The 19906-nt window shown below is 40.7% G+C and overlaps 1 protein-coding gene across 1 annotated transcript in view; it reads left to right on the forward strand.

The window, feature by feature from the left end:
* The first annotated feature begins 3966 nt into the window (after positions 1–3966).
* Positions 3967–19906, forward strand: part of LOC144506053 (cilia- and flagella-associated protein 47) — a 384789-nt gene continuing 368849 nt past the window's right edge. The window contains exons 1-7 of the mRNA XM_078231872.1: positions 3967–4075; positions 4630–4767; positions 6432–6654; positions 8994–9158; positions 11052–11133; positions 14468–14575; positions 18811–19009. Coding sequence (XP_078087998.1) covers positions 3967–4075; positions 4630–4767; positions 6432–6654; positions 8994–9158; positions 11052–11133; positions 14468–14575; positions 18811–19009 — 1024 coding nt within the window. The remainder of the gene's footprint in view (positions 4076–4629; positions 4768–6431; positions 6655–8993; positions 9159–11051; positions 11134–14467; positions 14576–18810; positions 19010–19906) is intronic.

Raw genomic sequence — 19906 nt, forward strand, 5'->3', positions numbered from 1 at the left:
AGATAAAACTTGCTACGTTTCTTAGCAACTACGTCAAAGAATAAATAACTTAAAGTCCCCAAAAATCTGAATGTGATATTCCCAAAATAGCTCCAGATAGCAAAACCTCTGATGGCTTTGCAAAAGCTGGCTGTTGCATCTTCTGGGAATGGGTAGCGGTTGGGAGTGAGATGGGAACAAGATGTTCATTCTTGTGGGTATTTGGCAGATATAGAGCAGTTGGAATGTAATTATCTGCAGTACCATCCTGTATTCCCCAAATGGGTCCTTTGTAACTAGTTTAGGGCCAGTCTGTCAGATGTTTGTGAAACATAGGAAGACTCTAATTCACAGTACAGGAGGTTACAAGAGCAGGAGTAGGTAGGATGGTCAATCCCTCTTACCATTTGGATAGATAATGGCTAAATCTGAACACCATCTCCAGTTACCTGGTTGCTTCATATTCAATGAAACCTTTGTTTAATAAACATCTATTGATCCTAGTCTTGGAAATTTCCATTGCAACATCTATAACCTTTTGGGAGGAATTACTGATTTGTATGATTGTGCTTTACCCAAGCTGGATAAGAAATACAGGCTTAATTATTAATAGTTTTCTGTTATTAATTTCATTTATTGCATCATGCTGGTGATGAACTCTTCCATTCTCCTGGCACAGGTTCAAGTTACCAGTTTCAGCTTCTGCAGATAATTGCCTGTTGACTATATATAGATATATAGCCCTTCACAGTGCAGATCAACATATTGTCCTCAAAACTGGTAAGTGTTCATAAAATTGCACTTTTATAGAACTAAATTAATATGAAATGATTTGACTGTAGTCGATTTAAAATGCAATTTACATTAATCCAAAACAAAAACTGACCCTTCCTACGATGACCACATTTAACTGCTTTGCAAGTTCTGTACAACTATTTTATACATATTGGTTACAAAGAATGTACAGAGTGTGTACACCTAATTTTGTTGGAGCAAAATTTGGCTTTATTTTATTTGTCTATCTGCCTTAGCTTGTGGCTTGTTCACACACCACACTTCTCCTCGACGATAACTGCAACCAATAGCCCATAATTTTATTTAACTTGATGCATTACTTTAAGCAATAGCAACTTGTATTTGTATAGCACCTTTAACAAAGCAAAACATCTCCAGGTGCTTCACAAGAGCGTTATGAAAGAATGTTTGTCAGCAAACTACGTAAGGAGACCAAAGGCGTGGTCAAAGGGCTAGGTTTTAAGGAGCACCTTAAAAGGAGGAAAGAGAGATAGAGAAATGGAGAGGATTAGCGAAAGAATTCCAAAGCTTAGGGTCTTAGTTCAAGGCACAAAAATGATGGGCACAAAAGTTTCAAGAAAAGTAATCCAGTGATTGTAATGGTATTAGAGTTAAAGTAAATTACTATTCTGATGAAGGGTCATAACTTTAGTTATTATTCTTTGATGTTGCCTGACCTACCGAATGTTTTCAGCATTTCCTGTTGTCATTTGAAGTTTCCAGCATCAGTAGTATTATGCTCCTTGTTAAATAAAATTGCCTCTGACATTTCAACAAAAATATCGAATGAAACATGATATTCTGCTTACAGAATTCAAATTTAACTTCATGTGCTAATTGATCTATACCGTGGTAATGTAATATTGTGCAATATTTTATAGCTACTACGTTTGCATTACAAGTCAGAAAATCCAGCTGTCCCCTTATTTCTCATGAGTTAACACATTCCACACTGAGTGTTTATGTCACTTTTACATCTCCATTTCTGAGACCAGGATATTTTACATCTGTATTGTTTCCAACAAAATGGAGTGCCTATTCCGCAATGCTTGTGGGGGAGGGTGGGTGCCACAATGCTTGTGGGCAAGGTGCAGAAGGTTTCTGGTCTCGCCTGCGATGAGCATCATTGTCATTGGGACAGGAAAATTTGGAGAGCGGTCAAAAGTCAGCAGTGAAGCCTGCTACTAGCAGGGCTGGAAAATCCCAGCATCTGTTCTGTGTTTTATAGACACGGGCTGGTTGAGTACAATCATTTGAACTGGATATTGGTGAAGTGCTAACTTTCTGGAATTAAAACAAGATCTTAAAGCATTTTGATGCTAGGTGACAGTAAGTAGTTGATTTACTGCGAGTAAAGCAACTGCTGCTGTTTATTATTTATTTTTTTTTCATTCTGTTTTAAATCTGTCTTCGTTTTCTGTATCCATTTTAATTTTCCTGTAACCATTTAAAAATTGTGCCCATGTTAAATCTGTAATTGTGGGTACAAATAAACTAGTCTTATTAAGCAATTGAGTAAGTCTACTTGTTTTCTTGCAATTTATGGGTTAAAAAACTGTAGATAGTGTGTTTTATGAAAATAAGAATTCCTACATCTAATTGGCATTAAGAAGAGTGACACACTGAAAATTTAAAGGGGGGAGTCTTAGATTACGTATTAACTAAAAAATATAGCAGGAAGGTCACCTTTTAAATAAGGGATGGGTTTGTTTGAATGATCCTAAGCAGAGGTGGGAAGAAGAATGATGTGAGGCACCACCTGCCACCCTTGTCTGCTGAAAGCATTCCAGAGACCGTTTAAAAATGATGAATGTGAAAAGACCAGGTTAAGAAAATAAATCAAGGAGAGGAACACAGGAGCTATTGATCAGGAGGCTGTGGTCAACCAATTGTTAAAAGAAGTAAGTGAAGGAAGAGAAAACCGAGAACATCCTTTTATTGAGGCTCAATACTTAGAAAATCGGGTGTAGAAAAACAGATGTTAGGTGACAAATGGGAGGAGGAAGCACGTGAACAGAAAGAGAAAACTGACAGAGACATGGTCTTGAAAGCTGCACTCAAAGGAAAAAGGCCCTGTCAATTGTCAGAAAGAGATCTGAGAGAAAGAAAACTAGACTGATATTCACATGAATCTACAACTACAGGAGTTGGTCACTTCAGGCATGACCAGTTAATAGCATTATTTGAGGTAGATATTGGTGGTATTTATTGCTGGAAGTAAAGTAACATATTTGAGCATTCTGATGCTAGGTAACAGTGAAGAGATGATTTGCTAAGAGTAAAGTAACAGCAGCTGATTTTTTAAATTAATGTTTCTTTTTTGACCTTTCAGATCTGTAATCATTTTCTGTACCCATTTTAATTTTTTTGTAACCATTTAAAATCTATGTCCATTGTGAGGATTAGAGATAGTTTCAGCAATTTATATTTGTATTTTGTTCATTAGAAATTAAGTTTAAGCTTATCTGTGCTTCTGTATTGGTGTGCTAAGGAAGGGTTAAAACTTTAGTTTAGTTTCACATTAAACACAGGTGCCTGCACATCTATAGTTAGTTTCGTTTTAAGTTTTGCCTGCATTTCAATGCAAAAGCAATTACAAGTTTTAAAAAAAACTAAGCTGTTCCTCAGCACCAGAAGCTCAACCTAAGACAACAAGAAAACTTTTGAGTTTGTTGTAAGCTAGGACCGGAAAAGCTGGACACAAGGAAGGGAACTGTAGAAACTAGATTTCCCAAAAGAGCAGAAACAGCCATTATAGGCAGGAAAATAAAGTAAATGGCAGAAAGCAAGTCCCAGAAGCTAAAAAACAGAAAGTCCCAAGAAGACTGAAGTCAAAGGGCCAAAGAACTAGAATCTGAACAATGTACTGTTCACTGAAGTTAAAGAAAGGAGCAGAGAAAGGCTCCCACTTAATGCGGAGCTGCAAGCTTCAGAACTGGAGACGTCAGCTAGTGAGAGGCCAGACATCTGAAGTAATCCTAAGGTTGGTGACACCTTAATACAGCCTGTGAAGCACGGATGTTTTATTGGCATGGCTGGGTACCTGAGAGATTGTGTGGAAGCTGAATTGCATTACTTCATCCAGAGCAGAGGAATACTCAGAGAGGTTGAAATACTGGATGTGAAACCTTGGTGAAAGCATCTGAGAGAAAGCTTTGTGTGGAAGAAGATTCCAAAGTGTATTCTTCGAGCATGGTGATTGGAAACCCTTGTGTGGAAGACAGGCCTCCAGCGAGACCAGTTGGCTCACAGTGTAACAAACATTTGGTGTTTCGAAAAAAATCGACAGAAGTTATATTGGGTAGCATCTGCCACTTGGATTCAGAGTGTGGTGTGTCTGACCACATGTCACCTATTGGCTTACATGGACTGTATACTTACTCAAAACATAAGAGTATAAAGTATATGAGAACTTGTGTAATCCTTATAAACTTGCATATACCTGTAACTGTCTAGCTGGGGTGAAAGAGTTATATTACAGTTAATCCTTTTTTGTTTCATGTTTTATCCTTTTGTTAAACATTAATTAGTAATCCTGTGACTCTGTTCAGCCATGTCTCTAAACAAAAAAAAAATCTACCAAGTTAGGATTATAACAAGATGTTGAATCTGCAGTTGTGAGTGTAAAGAAATTAACTCCAATAAGCGCAAGAAGATTTTGAGTGAGTCAAGTTTGCTTCCTTGTAATTTGCATGTTGTTAGAAGTATAAGTAGGATGCTCCAGAGTTTCTGTCTACTGCTTGCAGTGTGATAATACATAGTGCCAGCCATCCCTCAAATAAACTTTGGGCTTTTCCTGATTCTAAAATAGATAATGAAAGGGCTTTTGCTAATCATGTTCTGTGTTCTTTTCAGCAAACAATTCAAGCAAATATGAGAGCATTGGAAAAGTTGTGCTGCAATCCTATTATACCCCTGCAGCTTCTTCACACAGTACATCTACTATCACCAAATTCTCTCCTTCCGCTTCTTTTTTTGAAGATTCCGTTTCAGGTGAACTGCCATCTTTCTATTCATAAAACGAATCTGAACTTGTCCGGCTTTAGATTTTGTGTTTGACCTGGACTGACAATGTGTGGTAGAATTTGATTGGACCCACGCAGGTAGCCAAATGGGACATGGTTCAGGGCAAGGATTGGCTCTTGGGAACCCCCTTTCACCCTACCCACCATTCCATCTGGTGGGATGGAACAGGCAGATCCTGGAGATGCAGCTGCAATGCCCCACATAGATGAATAGTCTTCCCATTGATACTCCCCAGTGTAGCTAAGCACCATTGGAGGGCCTGGCTCTGGCTGCTGACAACCACAGAACTGCATCCAGTACATTTTCATAAGCTGTATGACTGGCATAATAAATAAGTGACGGAAGTAGGAGAGATGCAGTTAAGAGGCAGCTGAATCATCATTAGTATTGTTATTGGAGGAGCATTAGTTCCTGAGAAAAGTGTACATCTTTTAACTCACTCAAAAAAATAAGGCCACTTTAACTTGCCATTCATTAGTTGTTAACAAAACCTGGAGAAGTATGAAGTTGCCTTGTATTGACCGTTACTGAACATTGTCAATTTTTCGATGATGGTTATTTAAGAAGACCACTGATATTTTATCCAATTTGTTAAATATGTTAACTTCATTCATGATTAGGCCTTAATCACTAACCTGCGCTTGGAGTGCTGAGATAGAAGTGACAGGATGATAAACAACTTACCACATGTAACAAAACTTTTGGTTTAAAAAGGGAGTGTTCAGTAACTGAAAGTCTTTGATTTATTTACCCTTCCCAATATTGTGCATTGGTTTAGTCAGTAGTTGGTTTGAGCATGAGTTTCTTGAGATATCCGATCCATCATTAAGCATAAACTGGCCCACTGTCTTTAATTTTTATTGATATCAAGTTTCTTGTTATATCACAGAAGAAACCATAGAAACCCTACAGTGCAGAAGGAGGCCATTCGGCCCATCGAGTCTGCACCAACCACAATCCACCCCGGCCCTAACCCTGCTTAGTTACCCTACTAATCCCTCTAACCTATCACATCCCGGGACACTGAGGGTTAATTTAGCATGACCAATCAACCTAACTCGTACATCTTTGGACTGTGGGAGGAAACTGGAGCACCCGGAGAAAACCCAAGCAAATACAGGGAGAATGTGCAAACTCCACACAGACAGTCACTCAAGTCGGGAATCAAAACCGGGTTCCCGGAGCTGTGAGGCAGCAGTGCTAACCCTGTTAGCGGTTGGCATTTTTTCTTTCATATACAATTTGCAGTTGAATATTATACTATGGTTGGAACTTCCTGGCGGTTCAGGCTGGCGGCACAACACCGATTGGCAGTATGGATTGGACCAGTGGGAAATCCCATTGACAGCAGCAGAGCCAGAAGATCCTGCCGCTGGCCAATGGCACACCACCTCCCACTGTGAGAAAGACACTCAGAGAGGGCAGAGAAGACGGCCCATAATTTTCCTTGGCTTGTGAAAGGAATTTAAGTGTAGAATTTCATGGTTATTGCGTATTAAATCAGTTGAGCTACATTTGCAAAACTCACTTCTGCTTTCTTTAAAAAAGAACATATTTTCCTTTATTGTTGATGTATGAAGTAATTATCTTCATTTTATGGGCATTTGAAATTCACATCTTCTTTACTGTAGATACTTGTGAAAGTGAAGATTCCAAAGCAGGAAAGAGGGAGGCAGAGAATGAAGCTGATGTTTTGAGCAGAAAGAGCAATTTGGGAGAGCTGTTGTTTTCTGTTGAGAATATTACCGAAGATATTTTCTACCAAAAGATTTTAACTATAGTGCAGACTTGGTTCACCCTCTTTGGCAGTTCGGATGGTATGAATCCTGTTTCTATCCCAGAGTCGCTGAGAAGGTGAGTACAGCAATTGATCAAATCAAGTGCTGTGAAGAATTCTGATCATAATGTTTCAATACTTTGATCAGGTTTTGGATATTTTAGTTTAAGCTTTGAGGAATGAGGAAGTTGTATTTATAAAGCACATTTCACAATATCAGGATGTCCTGAAACATTACTGCATTCATTGGCACGGTGGAAGGAAATGAGGTGACCTCTTTGCATGAACTGCAATTAAATAAATTGCCGGATAAGTGGCGTTGGTTGAGGAATAAATGTTGATTAGGATGCTGCCCTGCTCATTGTTTAGTGCCATGGATATTTCACATCCACATAGAGGGAAACCAGTTCTGCATCTTATCTAAAAGACTGCAGGCCAAATAGTTCAGCAGTACGGCATTGCCTATTTAGCCTAGATTACAGGCTGGATTCTCTGGAGATTATGAGATCGCAATGTTGGGCCCCTATCAGATCCTGAGACCACCAAAGTTATCAGTATGGCTTTCCAGAGAGGTGACCTCCTTATTGACCACCTCTGCGCTCGCCGTCCTACTGAGGCAGTAAGGCAGTTAGAGCACATCTACATGGAGGCAACCTGAATTGCCTGCCTAGAAGTGATCAATTAAAGAGGTCTATGACCAGTATGACCCACAGGCCTGTAATGAATGGGGCTGTGGCTTTCATCCCCATTGTCCTGTCATTGAGGTTTGGTGCCACCAGCTAACATGACCCTTCCCGTGCCAGCCTGCCAACTCGATTGAACTAGTGAGCTTCATGGACATTGAGGGACCCTTCCAACATCGTTAAAATATAGGCGTGGTGCAAACTGGCCCATATGGGGCCTTATTGCGCTAATTGTGTATAGGCCTCTGTGGAATGGACAGCTGACTTTGTTCCCATTCATCCCAGGAAAGATCTCTGGATGCATCAAAATTAGATAATTACAGGAAAAAAGACCTTTTTTTCTAATTGTTATATTTATAATGCAGTGAGAGTATCTCAAATCCAGCTACCCAAAAAACATATGTTTTTTAAGATGTCCCAAGCATCAATTTTAATTGAGTAATTTACCTGGAAATTTGATTCGGTGCTGCATTGGCATGGTGTGACTCCAGGCTAGTTATTGGCTTTGCATGCTGCTCTATCCCACTCTCCCATGTGACTCATTACCCCTACCCAACCTGGCTTGACCCAAACTGGCCTGACGACACCCCCACCCCTGCACCCAGCCCAAAGTCTAGCATGGCCTCAACCCCAAGGGCACCAGATTTGAGGTATTGTACTTGGAGTGCATTGCTTCATTTATGTTATAATATCGTGACTGTAATAAAGACAGTGCATGTTCTGATTTAGAATAAGCAACATCACAGGAGATCTGCTAGGATAATACAAAGGACTGTAGGTTTAGATGTTGAGATACTGGCGTTGGACTGTGGTAAACACAGTAAGAAGTCTCACAAGACCAGGTTAAAGTCCAACAAGTTTATTTGGTAGCACAAGCCACTAGCTTTTGGAGCGCTGCTCCTTCTTCAGGCGAGTGGGATTTCAGTTCACAAACAGGGCATATAAAGACACAAACTCAATTTACAAAATAATGGTTAGAATGCGAGTCTTTACAGGTAATCAAGTCTTAAAGGTACAGACAATTTGAGTGGAGAGAGGGTTAAGCACAGGTTAAAGAGATGTGTATTGTCTCCAGCCAGGACAGTTAGTGAGATTTTGCAAGCCCAGGCAAGTCGTGGGGGTTACAGATAGTGTGACATGAACCCAAGATCCCGGTTGAGGCTGTCCTCGTGTGCGGAACTTGGCTATCAGTCTCTGCTCAGCGACTCTGCGCTGTCATGTGTGTCTCCCACACAACAGCGCAGAGTCGCTGAGCAGAGACTGATAGCCAAGTTCCGCACACGAGGACAGCCTCAACCGGGATCTTGGGTTCATGTCACACTATCTGTAACCCCCACGACTTGCCTGGGCTCGCAAAATCTCACTAACTGTCCTGGCTGGAGACAATACACAACTCTTTAACCTGTGCTTAACCCTCTCTCCACTCACATTGTCTGTACCTTTAAGACTTGATTACCTGTAGAGACTCGCATTCTAACCATTATTTTGTAAATTGAGTTTGTGTCTTTATATGCCCTGTTTGTGAACTGAAATCCCACTCGCCTGAAGAAGGAGCAGCGCTCCGAAAGCTAGTGGCTTGTGCTACCAAATAAACCTGTTGGACTTTAACCTGGTGTTGTGAGACTTCTTACTATAGGTTTAGACCCATGGATTAAAATAGAAAACTGAGCAACAATGCAGTAAGACAACTGCAGTGTTTATTTATCGGAAGGTAATTTATTTTCTAATTGCAGCACAAAGCAGATTGGAAGAGACATGAGCACGATTTATGACATGCTGCACCATTTGAGTGGCAAGTGGTTGCCTGGCTTTACTGGAAAGCAGCCATTACTCAGTGATCCAATGGAGCGCTTACTCCAGTTGCACTGGCAATATTCAACACTTCTCACCTTTTTAAGGTAAGTGAAAATATTTCCATATTAATATGTGGTTGCTTTACTAATTATGGGCATTATAATTTTGGATATTAGATTTCTTTTGGAGTTCTGTGCTACATGAATCTCTCATAAAGAGATTATAAACCAAGAATTTTTCGTAGCTGTTTTCACTCTACTGCTGCAAAAGCAAAATACTGTGGATGTTGGAAATCTGAAATAAAAACTGGAAGTACACAGCAGGTCAGGTAGCATTTTTGAAGAGAGAAAGCGAGATAACCAGTGGAATCTAATGGTGATGGCAGGGGCTTGTCCACCAGCAGTCAAACCAGTGACAATCCCACCGTGGCTATTTCTGCAAGGCCTTGGGGTTTCATACAAATTTGGTACTAACCTGGTCACCATCTAGCTTCCCGACTCTTGTTTGGGGAATTCCACCCTTTTCCCCTCAAGGTTGGCAGCTCGCCAGTGCTCACAGTAGCAGTAGTTTTAGTAGCCACTAATGGTGCTGTGCAGCCTCAGCAGAGGATCACTGAGCACCAGGCACAAGGTGAATCGAGTAAATTAACCAGGGCCAGACAGGGAGGTCCTGCTGAAGGGGAAAGTGAAGACATTTCAATTTGAAAGTCAGAGGGGTCAGAAAGTCTTACTCTGCGCCCCTCCATTCCCATTGGTTCCTCCATCAGGCATGAAGAGCCCGGTAAGGAGGGTGTCACCTTACCAGCCTCCAGGCTTACTTTACAGGGTGTTCCTAGTGTTTAGCCCACATGGCATGGCTCCACCTCCTGCTGGTCAAGTACCAGCAGTGGTAGAATAAGGCCCTTTTATTGCCATGAAGGACTTCAATTGGCTTTAAAAATGGGGAGGCCATCCTTGAGCCTTCCCACCTTTACTTGTAAGGAGGGAGGGGGATACAATGGGATCTCCTTCCCACTCCTTCCTGACCCTCACACGGCTCCTCAGCCTCCCATCCTGTCTCCAGGGGAGCATCATGTTTCATGCAATAGACCTTTCATTGGACTCTCTCCCTCCCCATCAACCATTTGAACAAATGGATATAATTTTTTTAAGTTTCAAGTTTAATTATTAGTGTCACAAGTAGGCTTACATTAACACTGCAATGAGGTTACTATGAAAATCCCCTTGTTGCCACACTCCAGCATCTGTTTGGTACACTGAGGGAGAATTGAGCATGGCCAATGCACCTAACCAGCATGTCTTTCGGACTGTGGGAGGAAACCGGAGCACTCGGAGGAAACCCATGCAGACATGGGGAGAACTTGCAGACTCCACATAGACAAGCCGGGAATCGAACCTTGGTTGCTGGTGCTGTGAGGCAGCAGTGCTAACCACTGTGCCACCGCGCTGCCATAATGTACAGACTTTAAAGCTTAAACTTTGCTTCAAATCATTACTCCTACAACTTGTGATTTTTCCAGGTTGAAATAATTACCTTGATTACTTTCGGCATGGAAAATGACAAAATTGATGAATTACTAGACCTAAACATTTCCACTCCCCATCTTGGAGCGAAAGTCCAGTTCTTATTTTTTCTTTGATTAAATTCATTATTCTGAAGGTAACAGGGATATCAGCTTCAAGGGAATAACCCACTGTTTTTTTTTGGTGCCCAGGAGAGTATGAACATTTTCAGGATGTCTTTACCACAGGCAAATGTAGAAATTATCCAAGTGCGTGCTTCAACTTCAACCGTAAGGTTGCAGGAGGTTACATTTTCCAGCTATTGAATATTAAAATCCATTATCTCAGGGCTTTCTTGTTTCATAATTGTAACCAAGCTGGCCAGATATAATGTGATGTTTTCCCAGAAGGTATGTAAAACCGAAAACACACGCAATCTTCTGTCTGTGCATAATGAACATGTCTTTTCTGTGTTTTAATCATATATTCTTGCAGAGCACAAGGAGCCTGCGTTGCTCATGTGAAACCAGAATTTCTACTTGAACCTGAAGAGTTTAAACAATGGTGCCAGTTGCAGGTAGGATTTGTCCTTGTCTGATAGACAAATATTAGATTTACCACAAGACTTGACTATTGTAATACACACCTGGCCAGCCTCCCTCGTCCTACCCTCCTCAAACTTGAAATCATTCAAAACTCTCCTGCTTGTACCTTAACTCACACCCAATTTTGCTCATGTATTTCCCATATGCTGGCTGACCTAACTCCGCTCCCGGCCTCAGCAACATCTTGATTTTAAGATTCTCGTTCTTATTTTCATATCATTCCTCTGGCCTTCCATCTCCCGAACTCTGCGAATTCCTCCAGCCTTACAGCTGCCCAAGATGTTTGCCCTATGCCAATTCTGGACTCTTGAGCACCCCTGACGTTGATTGTCCCATCATTGTCATCCATTCCTTCAGCTGGCCAGTCCCTAAGCTCCGGAATTTCCTTTCTCAGTTTCTTGACTTCTCTTTCTCTTTGACAATGCTCCTTAAAACCTACCTCTTTGCCCAAGCTGTTGGTCATCTGGCCTGACATGGCTCAGTATAAAATGTTCCATGATGATGCTTGTAAAACACCTTGGGACTTTTATCACTTCACCGGCGATATATAAATTTAAGTTGCTGGTTATGGGTAACTTCATTCTACTACCAGGCTTTTTGGAATTGTTCTTATAAATATATGAATTGTACCATAGAACCAATGACTGTATTTATGCACTCCATTCTTGTTGTAAGAAAAGATAACAATTGCATCAATGGATTATATACTTGGTAAAATTGCGCTGCAGTGTAACTACATATCGGGCGGCACGGTAGTACAGTGGTTAGCCCTGCTGCTTCACAGCTCCAGGGACCTGGGTTCGATTCCCGGCTTGGGTCACTGTCTGTGTGGAGTTTGCACATTCTCCTCGTGTCTGCGTGGGTTTCCTCCGGGTGCTCTGGTTTCCTCCCACAGTCCAAAGATGTGCGGGTTAGGTTGATTGGCCATGCTAAAAATTGCCCTTACTGTCCTGAGATGTGTAGGTTAGAGGAATTAGTGGGTAAATATGTAGGGGTATTGGGGCAGGGCCTGGGTGGCATTGTGGTCAGTGCAGACTCGATGGGCCGAATGGCCTCTTTCTGTACTGTAGGGTTTCTATGATATTTTTGATGGCGTTAACTTTAACTGATATCGCAGATGTCACAGTTCATCATGTCTTGGAGTAATTCCACTCTGATAATTTTCCCACCATTGCTTTTGTTAAAGTTCTATGTATTTTAGTGTTCCGCTGCATATTTTGCTCTCATACCTATTGTGGTGAACCATAGATGGTTACCACTATGGGTACTGAACCATAGATGGTTATCACTATGGGTACTTGTACATATGTTACTCTTGTTACTGTTGGGGTTAAGGTTGGGGTGTTCCACCTGTTGGCATTGTTCTGTGGTACACTCCGGTTGGCTCCGCCTTCCTATAGGAGTATAAAGGTCACTGCACTTCCTAGTGACCCTTTAGTCTGGGATTGTATTGTTAAGCAGTATGCTCTATTCTTGTTGCTAATAAAAGCCTTTATTTCCCGGGTACGATCCAGCCTCCCGAGTGAATTAATCGCACATCACCTATCAAACCACACTTAACAGAAATCTCAATGTATCTCCAATAATCCTGAACTTTTCAGAAAAACAGTCTTCACTTAGACTTCATTGGATCTTGATGCATTCTGACCTGAGTCTGCACATTCAGTTGCCCAGGATCTGGAGCACTCGCTCCAATCTCTATCACCCATCATTTATTCGCAAAATTCCTAAAAGGTTTACTTTTTGGGATGCTGATTTCATTTCTTCAAATTATGGGATTCGAATGTAGACAGAAATAACATGATCAATTATGTTTTACATTTAAAAGATACTTGGAATTTAGTATTAATTAAAGATTATAGGGGTATGATAAAGTATTTTTGAATGTTCAAAAAGCTTATGAAGATGTAGGGAGTGGTTTTCCTGTTCCTAGGCCAGGGTATATTAGATTGCTTAGCTGCAACAAAGAGAGAAATGTGGCAACAAAAATTACATGGGCCTTGAGCAGCCTTCATTTTGTTCATGTAGTCCTCCACTATGTTTCGTGGTCAGGCAATCCAGTACACCCAGGAATAGGAAAATCCCCCTTGCACTAATCATAAAAGCCCAGATAAACAAATCCATCTTAAAAGATGCAGCAGGTTCATGGGCATTTCTACAATGAAAGATGGTTGATTAATCATAGGATCCCTACAGTGCAGAACAGGTCATTCAGCCCATCAAGTCTGCACTGACTCTCTGACAGACCCAGGCCCTCGCCACCGGTGTGTCTCTGTAACCCCACACATTTCCTATTGCTAATCATTCTAACCTACACGTCTTGGAACATTAAGGGGCAACTTAACATGGCCAATCCACCTAACCTGCACATCTTTGGTCTGTGGGAGGAAACCGGAGCACCTGGAGGAAACTCACGCAGACACGGGGAGAATGTGTAAACTCCACACAGACAGTCATCCGAGGCCAAGATTGAACCCGGGTCCCTGGAGCTGTGAGGCAGCAGTGCTAACCAGTGTGCCACTGTGCTGCCCTTAATGTCTTGGGTATAGTCCTTATTGTCAGCTTATTATTCTCAAAATATAAACATTTTTATCATATTTTCTTTTTCATTCATTAACATCCCTCGTGCAAAATCATCACTAGCCCAGGTTATAAATGGATTAAGGAACACCATGTTAAATATTTTGAACAATGGTACCAAATCATTAGAGCATTTGTATAACAGGAAAAGTGAAGTGACCTATAACAGAGTATTATGATCGGTGTTACAAAATAGCTTTTGAATATTAACAACGAGAACCCTTTATTCTGTCTAAAATTGTTGCTGGGTTAATGACGGTCTCTGCATTAAAGACTCTGCTGATTAGATAGCCTGGCATCAGTCACATTATCTACAATGTACTTTGATCAAGAAGCTTGAGTATTCCCTTATGGATAAAAAGAGTGCCTTTTGGGTGATTTTCTGCTGGTTGGATTAAGGAAAGGTGCGCAAACACGGTTTTTGAACAAACCTGCTTCTCTTTTATTTATTTCTTCCACATACTAATGGACATACTACCAATGGGAACAGCCGTGTTTTGTAATGCCGCTCCAAGCTGTTTTTAGTGTTTTTAACTTTATGATGCTCGAGTATCAATACTGCCACGTTATCTGTGAAAAAGAATATAGCCACTTGGGGTGTTTCATAATTCTTTTACCCATGGAAGGCTGGGAAAACGGAACGACTTGCAAAGAATGTAGAGTGTTGTCCTTAGATTACTAAATGGACAGCACTATAATTAAAATTATAATTTGCTTTTTTTTTAGAATTGTTCACAGAATCTTGAAAGCATTGAAATTTTTAGCCTGGGTGATGAAGTGTTTGAGTCTGTAAGCAAACGTGCATGGACTGATCTTCTGCTACAGATTTACAAGGTAAAATGTGGAAAGACACATGATATGTTTATTCAGTGATGACATTGTTATCTGAATTAAGAAGGTAGTCGAAGCATGCGTACTGCACTCTATTTATCTATGTATGTCAGTACTATTCAACTGTTGAATATTGTTCTTTAGATTCTTGCAGTTGATGCTCATTTATATTTTTAAAGCATTTAAAGGAAGCGAGAGAGCAAACTTTAAAAATCTTTATTCAATTCAAATTTATATACTATTACTTTAAAAGGGCTATAAGTAAAGATTTGAATGCAAACAGAATAAGTCAATGCACTGATTGAGAAAAGGGGTTTCATGAGACCATAAGACATAGGAGCAGAATTAGGCCACTCGGCCCATCGAGTCTGCTCTGCCATTCAATCATGGCTGATATTTTTCTCATCCTCATTCCGCTGCCTTTTCCCCATAACCCCTGATCTCCTTATCAATCAAGAACCTATCTATCTCTGTCTTAAAGACACTCAATGACCTGACCTCCACAGCCTTCTGCGGCAAAGAGTTCCACTGATTCACCACTCCCTGGCGGAAGAAATCCCTCCTCATCTCTGTTTCAAAGGATCATCTCTTTAGCCTGAGGTTGTGCCCTCTGGTTCTAGTTTTTCCTACTAGTGGAAACATCCTCTCCACATCCACTCTATCCAGGCCTTGCAGTATCCTGTAAGTTTCAATAAGATCCCCCCTCATCCTTCTAAGCTCCAATGAGTACAGACCCAGAGTCCTCAACCTTTCCTCACATGACAAGCTCATTTCTCATTTAACTTGGGTCCAACTAGCAAAGCAAATTGCACTAACTACTATTTAAGTAAGAGAAAGGGCTAATATTCTTATTAGTGACATAAATGACTTGTGGAGAAACACTATCTTATTCCTGCAAAAATAAATAAATTAGTTGAATGCTGAAATCCCAAATTATTACCTGTGTTTTGATGGGTGTTGAGTGGAAATTGATATTTAGTCTTTTCTAGGTTTGGTTGTGTGATCTGTGTCCTCTCAAAAACAGGAAGGAGATATTTTGATGTTCAGCTTTGATATTATTGCGCTGTCAGTTAACTAGCTAGGTTTGAACAAAGATGAATGGTCATTTGTTCAAAGTTCTGGTCATAGGTGGCCAGGAAGAGTCTTTTGGGTGTAATATTATGTCATTGACAGCTTTAAAAAAAATAACTGCAGATTCAATTTACATTTCAGTGAATTTGTATGCTGGAAAAATTTGAATGAATGAAAAATATTTAATTGGTTGTTTTTTTTCTCAATTAAAGACAACTTCAATATACCAAAATAGTTAAGGTGGCACAGTGGTTTGCACTGCTGCCTCACAGTGCCAGGGACCTGGGTTCAGTTCCAGCCTTGGGTGACTTGCACATTCTCCCAATGTCTGTGTGAGTTTCCTCCCACAGTCTAAGGATGTGCAGGTTAGGTTGATTGGCCATTCTAAATTGCCCTTTAGTGTCAGGGGAATTATCAGGATAAAGACATGGGGTTACAGGGATTGAGCCTGGGTGGGATTCTTGTCGATGCAGGCTCAATGGGCCGAATGGTCTCCTTCTGCACTGTAGGAATTCTATGGCATTGAAGTTTCAATGTATGATGTGCTTTATTAAGGACTTTAATCAACACATACCATGTAATACCTAAAGCACTTGTCGCTTGCATAATTCCCCCCCCCTCCCAAAAAATAACATGGCCTGGAATATTTTATCTTCCTAGCCTCAGCCTCCTCGGTATACCACCTGAACCTGATAGGAAGCCCTAATCGGATTGCTGCTAGGAGTAGGATTCTGGTTGGGATGCGATTTTGGACAACTGGAGGTTATTTTTGAGGACACAAAAAATCAATTTCCAAAGTCAGTTATGCACAGGGGAGAATATTGGTGGGGGTTAGGGGCAAGGGGAGGGAAAGAAACAGGGTAAGGGGGGAATGAGGAATGGAGCCCAAGGCAGGGTGGACTTGAAAGAACCTTGTGGGACCTAGAGGATGGTAGTAAATCTACAAATCCCCCCCCACTCAATACGCAGCCTGAGTATCTAGGATTTGGAAAGGTGCGAGACAATGTGGATTTAAATTCATTTTTCATCAGCTAGATACTCGTAATTTCATCTAGAATTAAAGATACAAAATTTTCCCTGAAACAGATATTGAACTATGATCTGTATTTGCTTTGCTTAGCTCCATTTCACTATTAGAAAGTCAGTACCACATTGGTCATTCTCCAGTATTTTGGCAGACATCAAGTCTCAAAAGTTGGGGAACACAGGATTTAATGAGAGGGAGGAATTGAAGGGAATCAGTATTAGGGAAATGGTGTTGGGGAAATTAATGAAATTGAAAGCTGATAAATCCCCAGGGCCTGATAATCTACATTCCAGAGTACTTATAGAAGTGGCGTTGGAAATATGGATGCATTGGTGGTCATCTTCCAAGATTCTATAGATTCTGGAACAGTTCCGATGGATTGGAGGTAGCTAACGTAACTTCATTATTTAAAAAGGGGGTTAGGGAGAAAACAGGGAATTAAAGACCATTCAGCTTGGTGTTGGTAGTGGTAAAATGCTAGAGTCCATTATAAGAGATTTAATAGTGGAGCATTTGGAAAACGGGGAAGATCGGGCAGAGCATTAATTATGCAAGATTGCAAACCAATTGTATTTAGTTCCAAAAGTGTACCACAAGCGCAATCCAATTATTTGAATATAGAGCATGGCTTTGGTATTTGGTATCACATGGTTCCACATGTACTATTTGGTAAACTATTCATTGTGGAAACTGACTACACACCATCTGAAATGATTTAGCGCAAGCGACTGACAAGTGCATCACCCAGACTACAACCTGGCCTGAAAATACAGGGCTATGACTTTAAAGTTTGGTACAAAGCTGGTAGTAAAATGGTTACTTCAGACACACTGAGCAGGCTATCCAATCTGAAAAAATGCTGCAGATGTTTCTCCAGACATACAAGGAGTACGCAGAGACATCAATGTGGAAGATGTACGCAACGTTGATCTGAGGTCAAAACAAGTGCAACCAACTCCAGGAGATAAGTGCAAATGATCCATGGCTAAAGACCAAATGGTGAGTCATTGTAAAAGGTTGGCCTGTTATGATACAAGAAGGGCCAAATACCCTCTGATATTTTTGGCCATAGAGATTCACCAAGTACTTCAAGAGGCATGGTTTCCAAGGGAAAACTTGCACGCAAAACCTTTTGCCAGGAAACTAAACGAGATCTCCTTATTGCCATGTTACATTTTTGGCTTACCATCACCTACAGAAGTCATGTTCAGAAGGCAGTTAGGACAACTTTGCAAAGCCATCACCTGTCCCATTTCTCAGGACAACAGAAGAAACATATGACCGATGTGTGGGTGCGGACCTGCTTTGTCTATAAGTGTGCAATACTGAATGGAGGAATGTTGAGAAGGAACAGAAATCAGCTAATGGAATTATGTAACCTAACACATAGTGATAAATCATGTGTCGAAATCATGTCCAAAGATTGACTCAAGTGAAATTTTGGAAGACTGCCATGAAAACAATCAGCACTCCGACAGTACACAAGATACCAACACACCAGTCAAGAACACCCAAGTGATACGTCTAGATTTCAGCAAGACAATAGCATTATGAAATCCATGAGGATTGATAAACAACCTAATGGTCATATACTCATAAATGCTGACATTCTTCGATCCTTAAACTCTTGAACAGAAAATTGTTTTTGTGTGTACTTTTTGCAACTACCCTGATGTATATATGTTTCATTCTTAATGATATTTGTAATATTATCAGGGGGGAAGAATGGGATGTCATGATAATACTTTGAGAGATATGCTAATGAGTAAATAGCCAGGATGTAAACCATGTGACCAGCAGACATTGTTCAGAAGTGCTTGCAGCATATGGTAAGCAGGAGTTGCAACTGTACTTTCCTGTTAACAATAGCTGGTGACTCTTTATAGTAAATCTGTCTGCAGAGCAGTCATGTCCTCCTCCATGAAATAAACCAAACCTATGTTTAGTTTACCAGCCCTGTATGAGATTTGTATTAAGCACCATAGAAATACAACAAGTCAGAGAGTGGACTTTGGACTCTGCTATTTTGCACTGGGTTAAAAAGACTGTGCATATCTACTATTGGATGTTTAATTCATAAAGTTTTACTGGACAAATGAATGGTATTGTGGTTAATAACGTTGAGTTGTATTTTCTTTAGGTTTTTGTTCTTTCTCGGTTGACAATGAAGGATATCGACAGTAGTTTTAGCAATCAAATATTCTTGGAAAATATCCCAAGAATAAATGCTGAGCCCCGTTCCAGCAATATATATTCCACTGGTGAAATAGTCCTGCTAACTTGGCTCAACCATCACTATGAGACAATGAGAAATGTAGTGTGGGAATGTTGCCAGAAAGGTAAATGCAAAATGTTTGAATTTTCTATTTACTTGGGTGCTATTTGGAATCTTAAGGCCGACCATATTGAGTGCAACTTGTAAACGTTATCAGCAAAGCTGAATTAAACTGATACCAAAAGACTGGATTCAGTTTCTTTTTGAACCAGTCAAAATGAGCAGCTATGGGTCTCGGGTAACTGTGACCCAAGTATGTTGGATTCTGTCTTAACAGGAGAATCTCTTCTTGATATAGGGAATAGATTAAACCATTATTGAATATCATTGTTCAATGCAGCTTTTTCGGGGTTAAATACTAGGTTGTTGCACTAATTGGCATGATACTTTTATTTCCAGGGCCAGATTTAATATCACATCATATGCCGGGGCAGCACAGTAACGCAGTAGTTAGCACTGCTGCCTCACAGTGCCAGGGACCCACGTTCGATTCACCGTTTGGGTTACTGTCTGTGCACAGTCTCCCTGTGTCTGCGTGGGTTTCCTCCGAGTGCCCCGGTTTCCTCCCAGAGTCAGAAAGATGTGCTGGTTAGGTGCATTGGCCGTGTTAAATTCTCCCTCCGTGTACCTGAACAGGCGCTGGAGTGTGGTGACTAGGGACGTAAATTGTATTCAGCTGTGTCCTATTTACCTGAGCTAAAAATCCTGAAGAAAATTTTTATCAAAAATGCCTAATAACTCTGCTTTGCTTTGTCCTGTATTCCAAATTTCTGAGGTTAGTTTGATTGTCATCTCTGAGCTTCTAACATGATATTGTGGCTGTCAGATGTGAGAAATGATGGACAGGAAAAAACATTAGTTCTTTCAGTCCAGCCTCACCCTTCCCTCCCCCACAACTGTAATGTCTTGTGCATCACAAAAAATACACTCCCCATCCTATCCTAAAGCCACTTACTCTCCT

Source organism: Mustelus asterias, chromosome 17, assembly GCF_964213995.1.
Source record: "Mustelus asterias chromosome 17, sMusAst1.hap1.1, whole genome shotgun sequence".
NCBI lineage: Eukaryota > Metazoa > Chordata > Chondrichthyes > Carcharhiniformes > Triakidae > Mustelus > Mustelus asterias.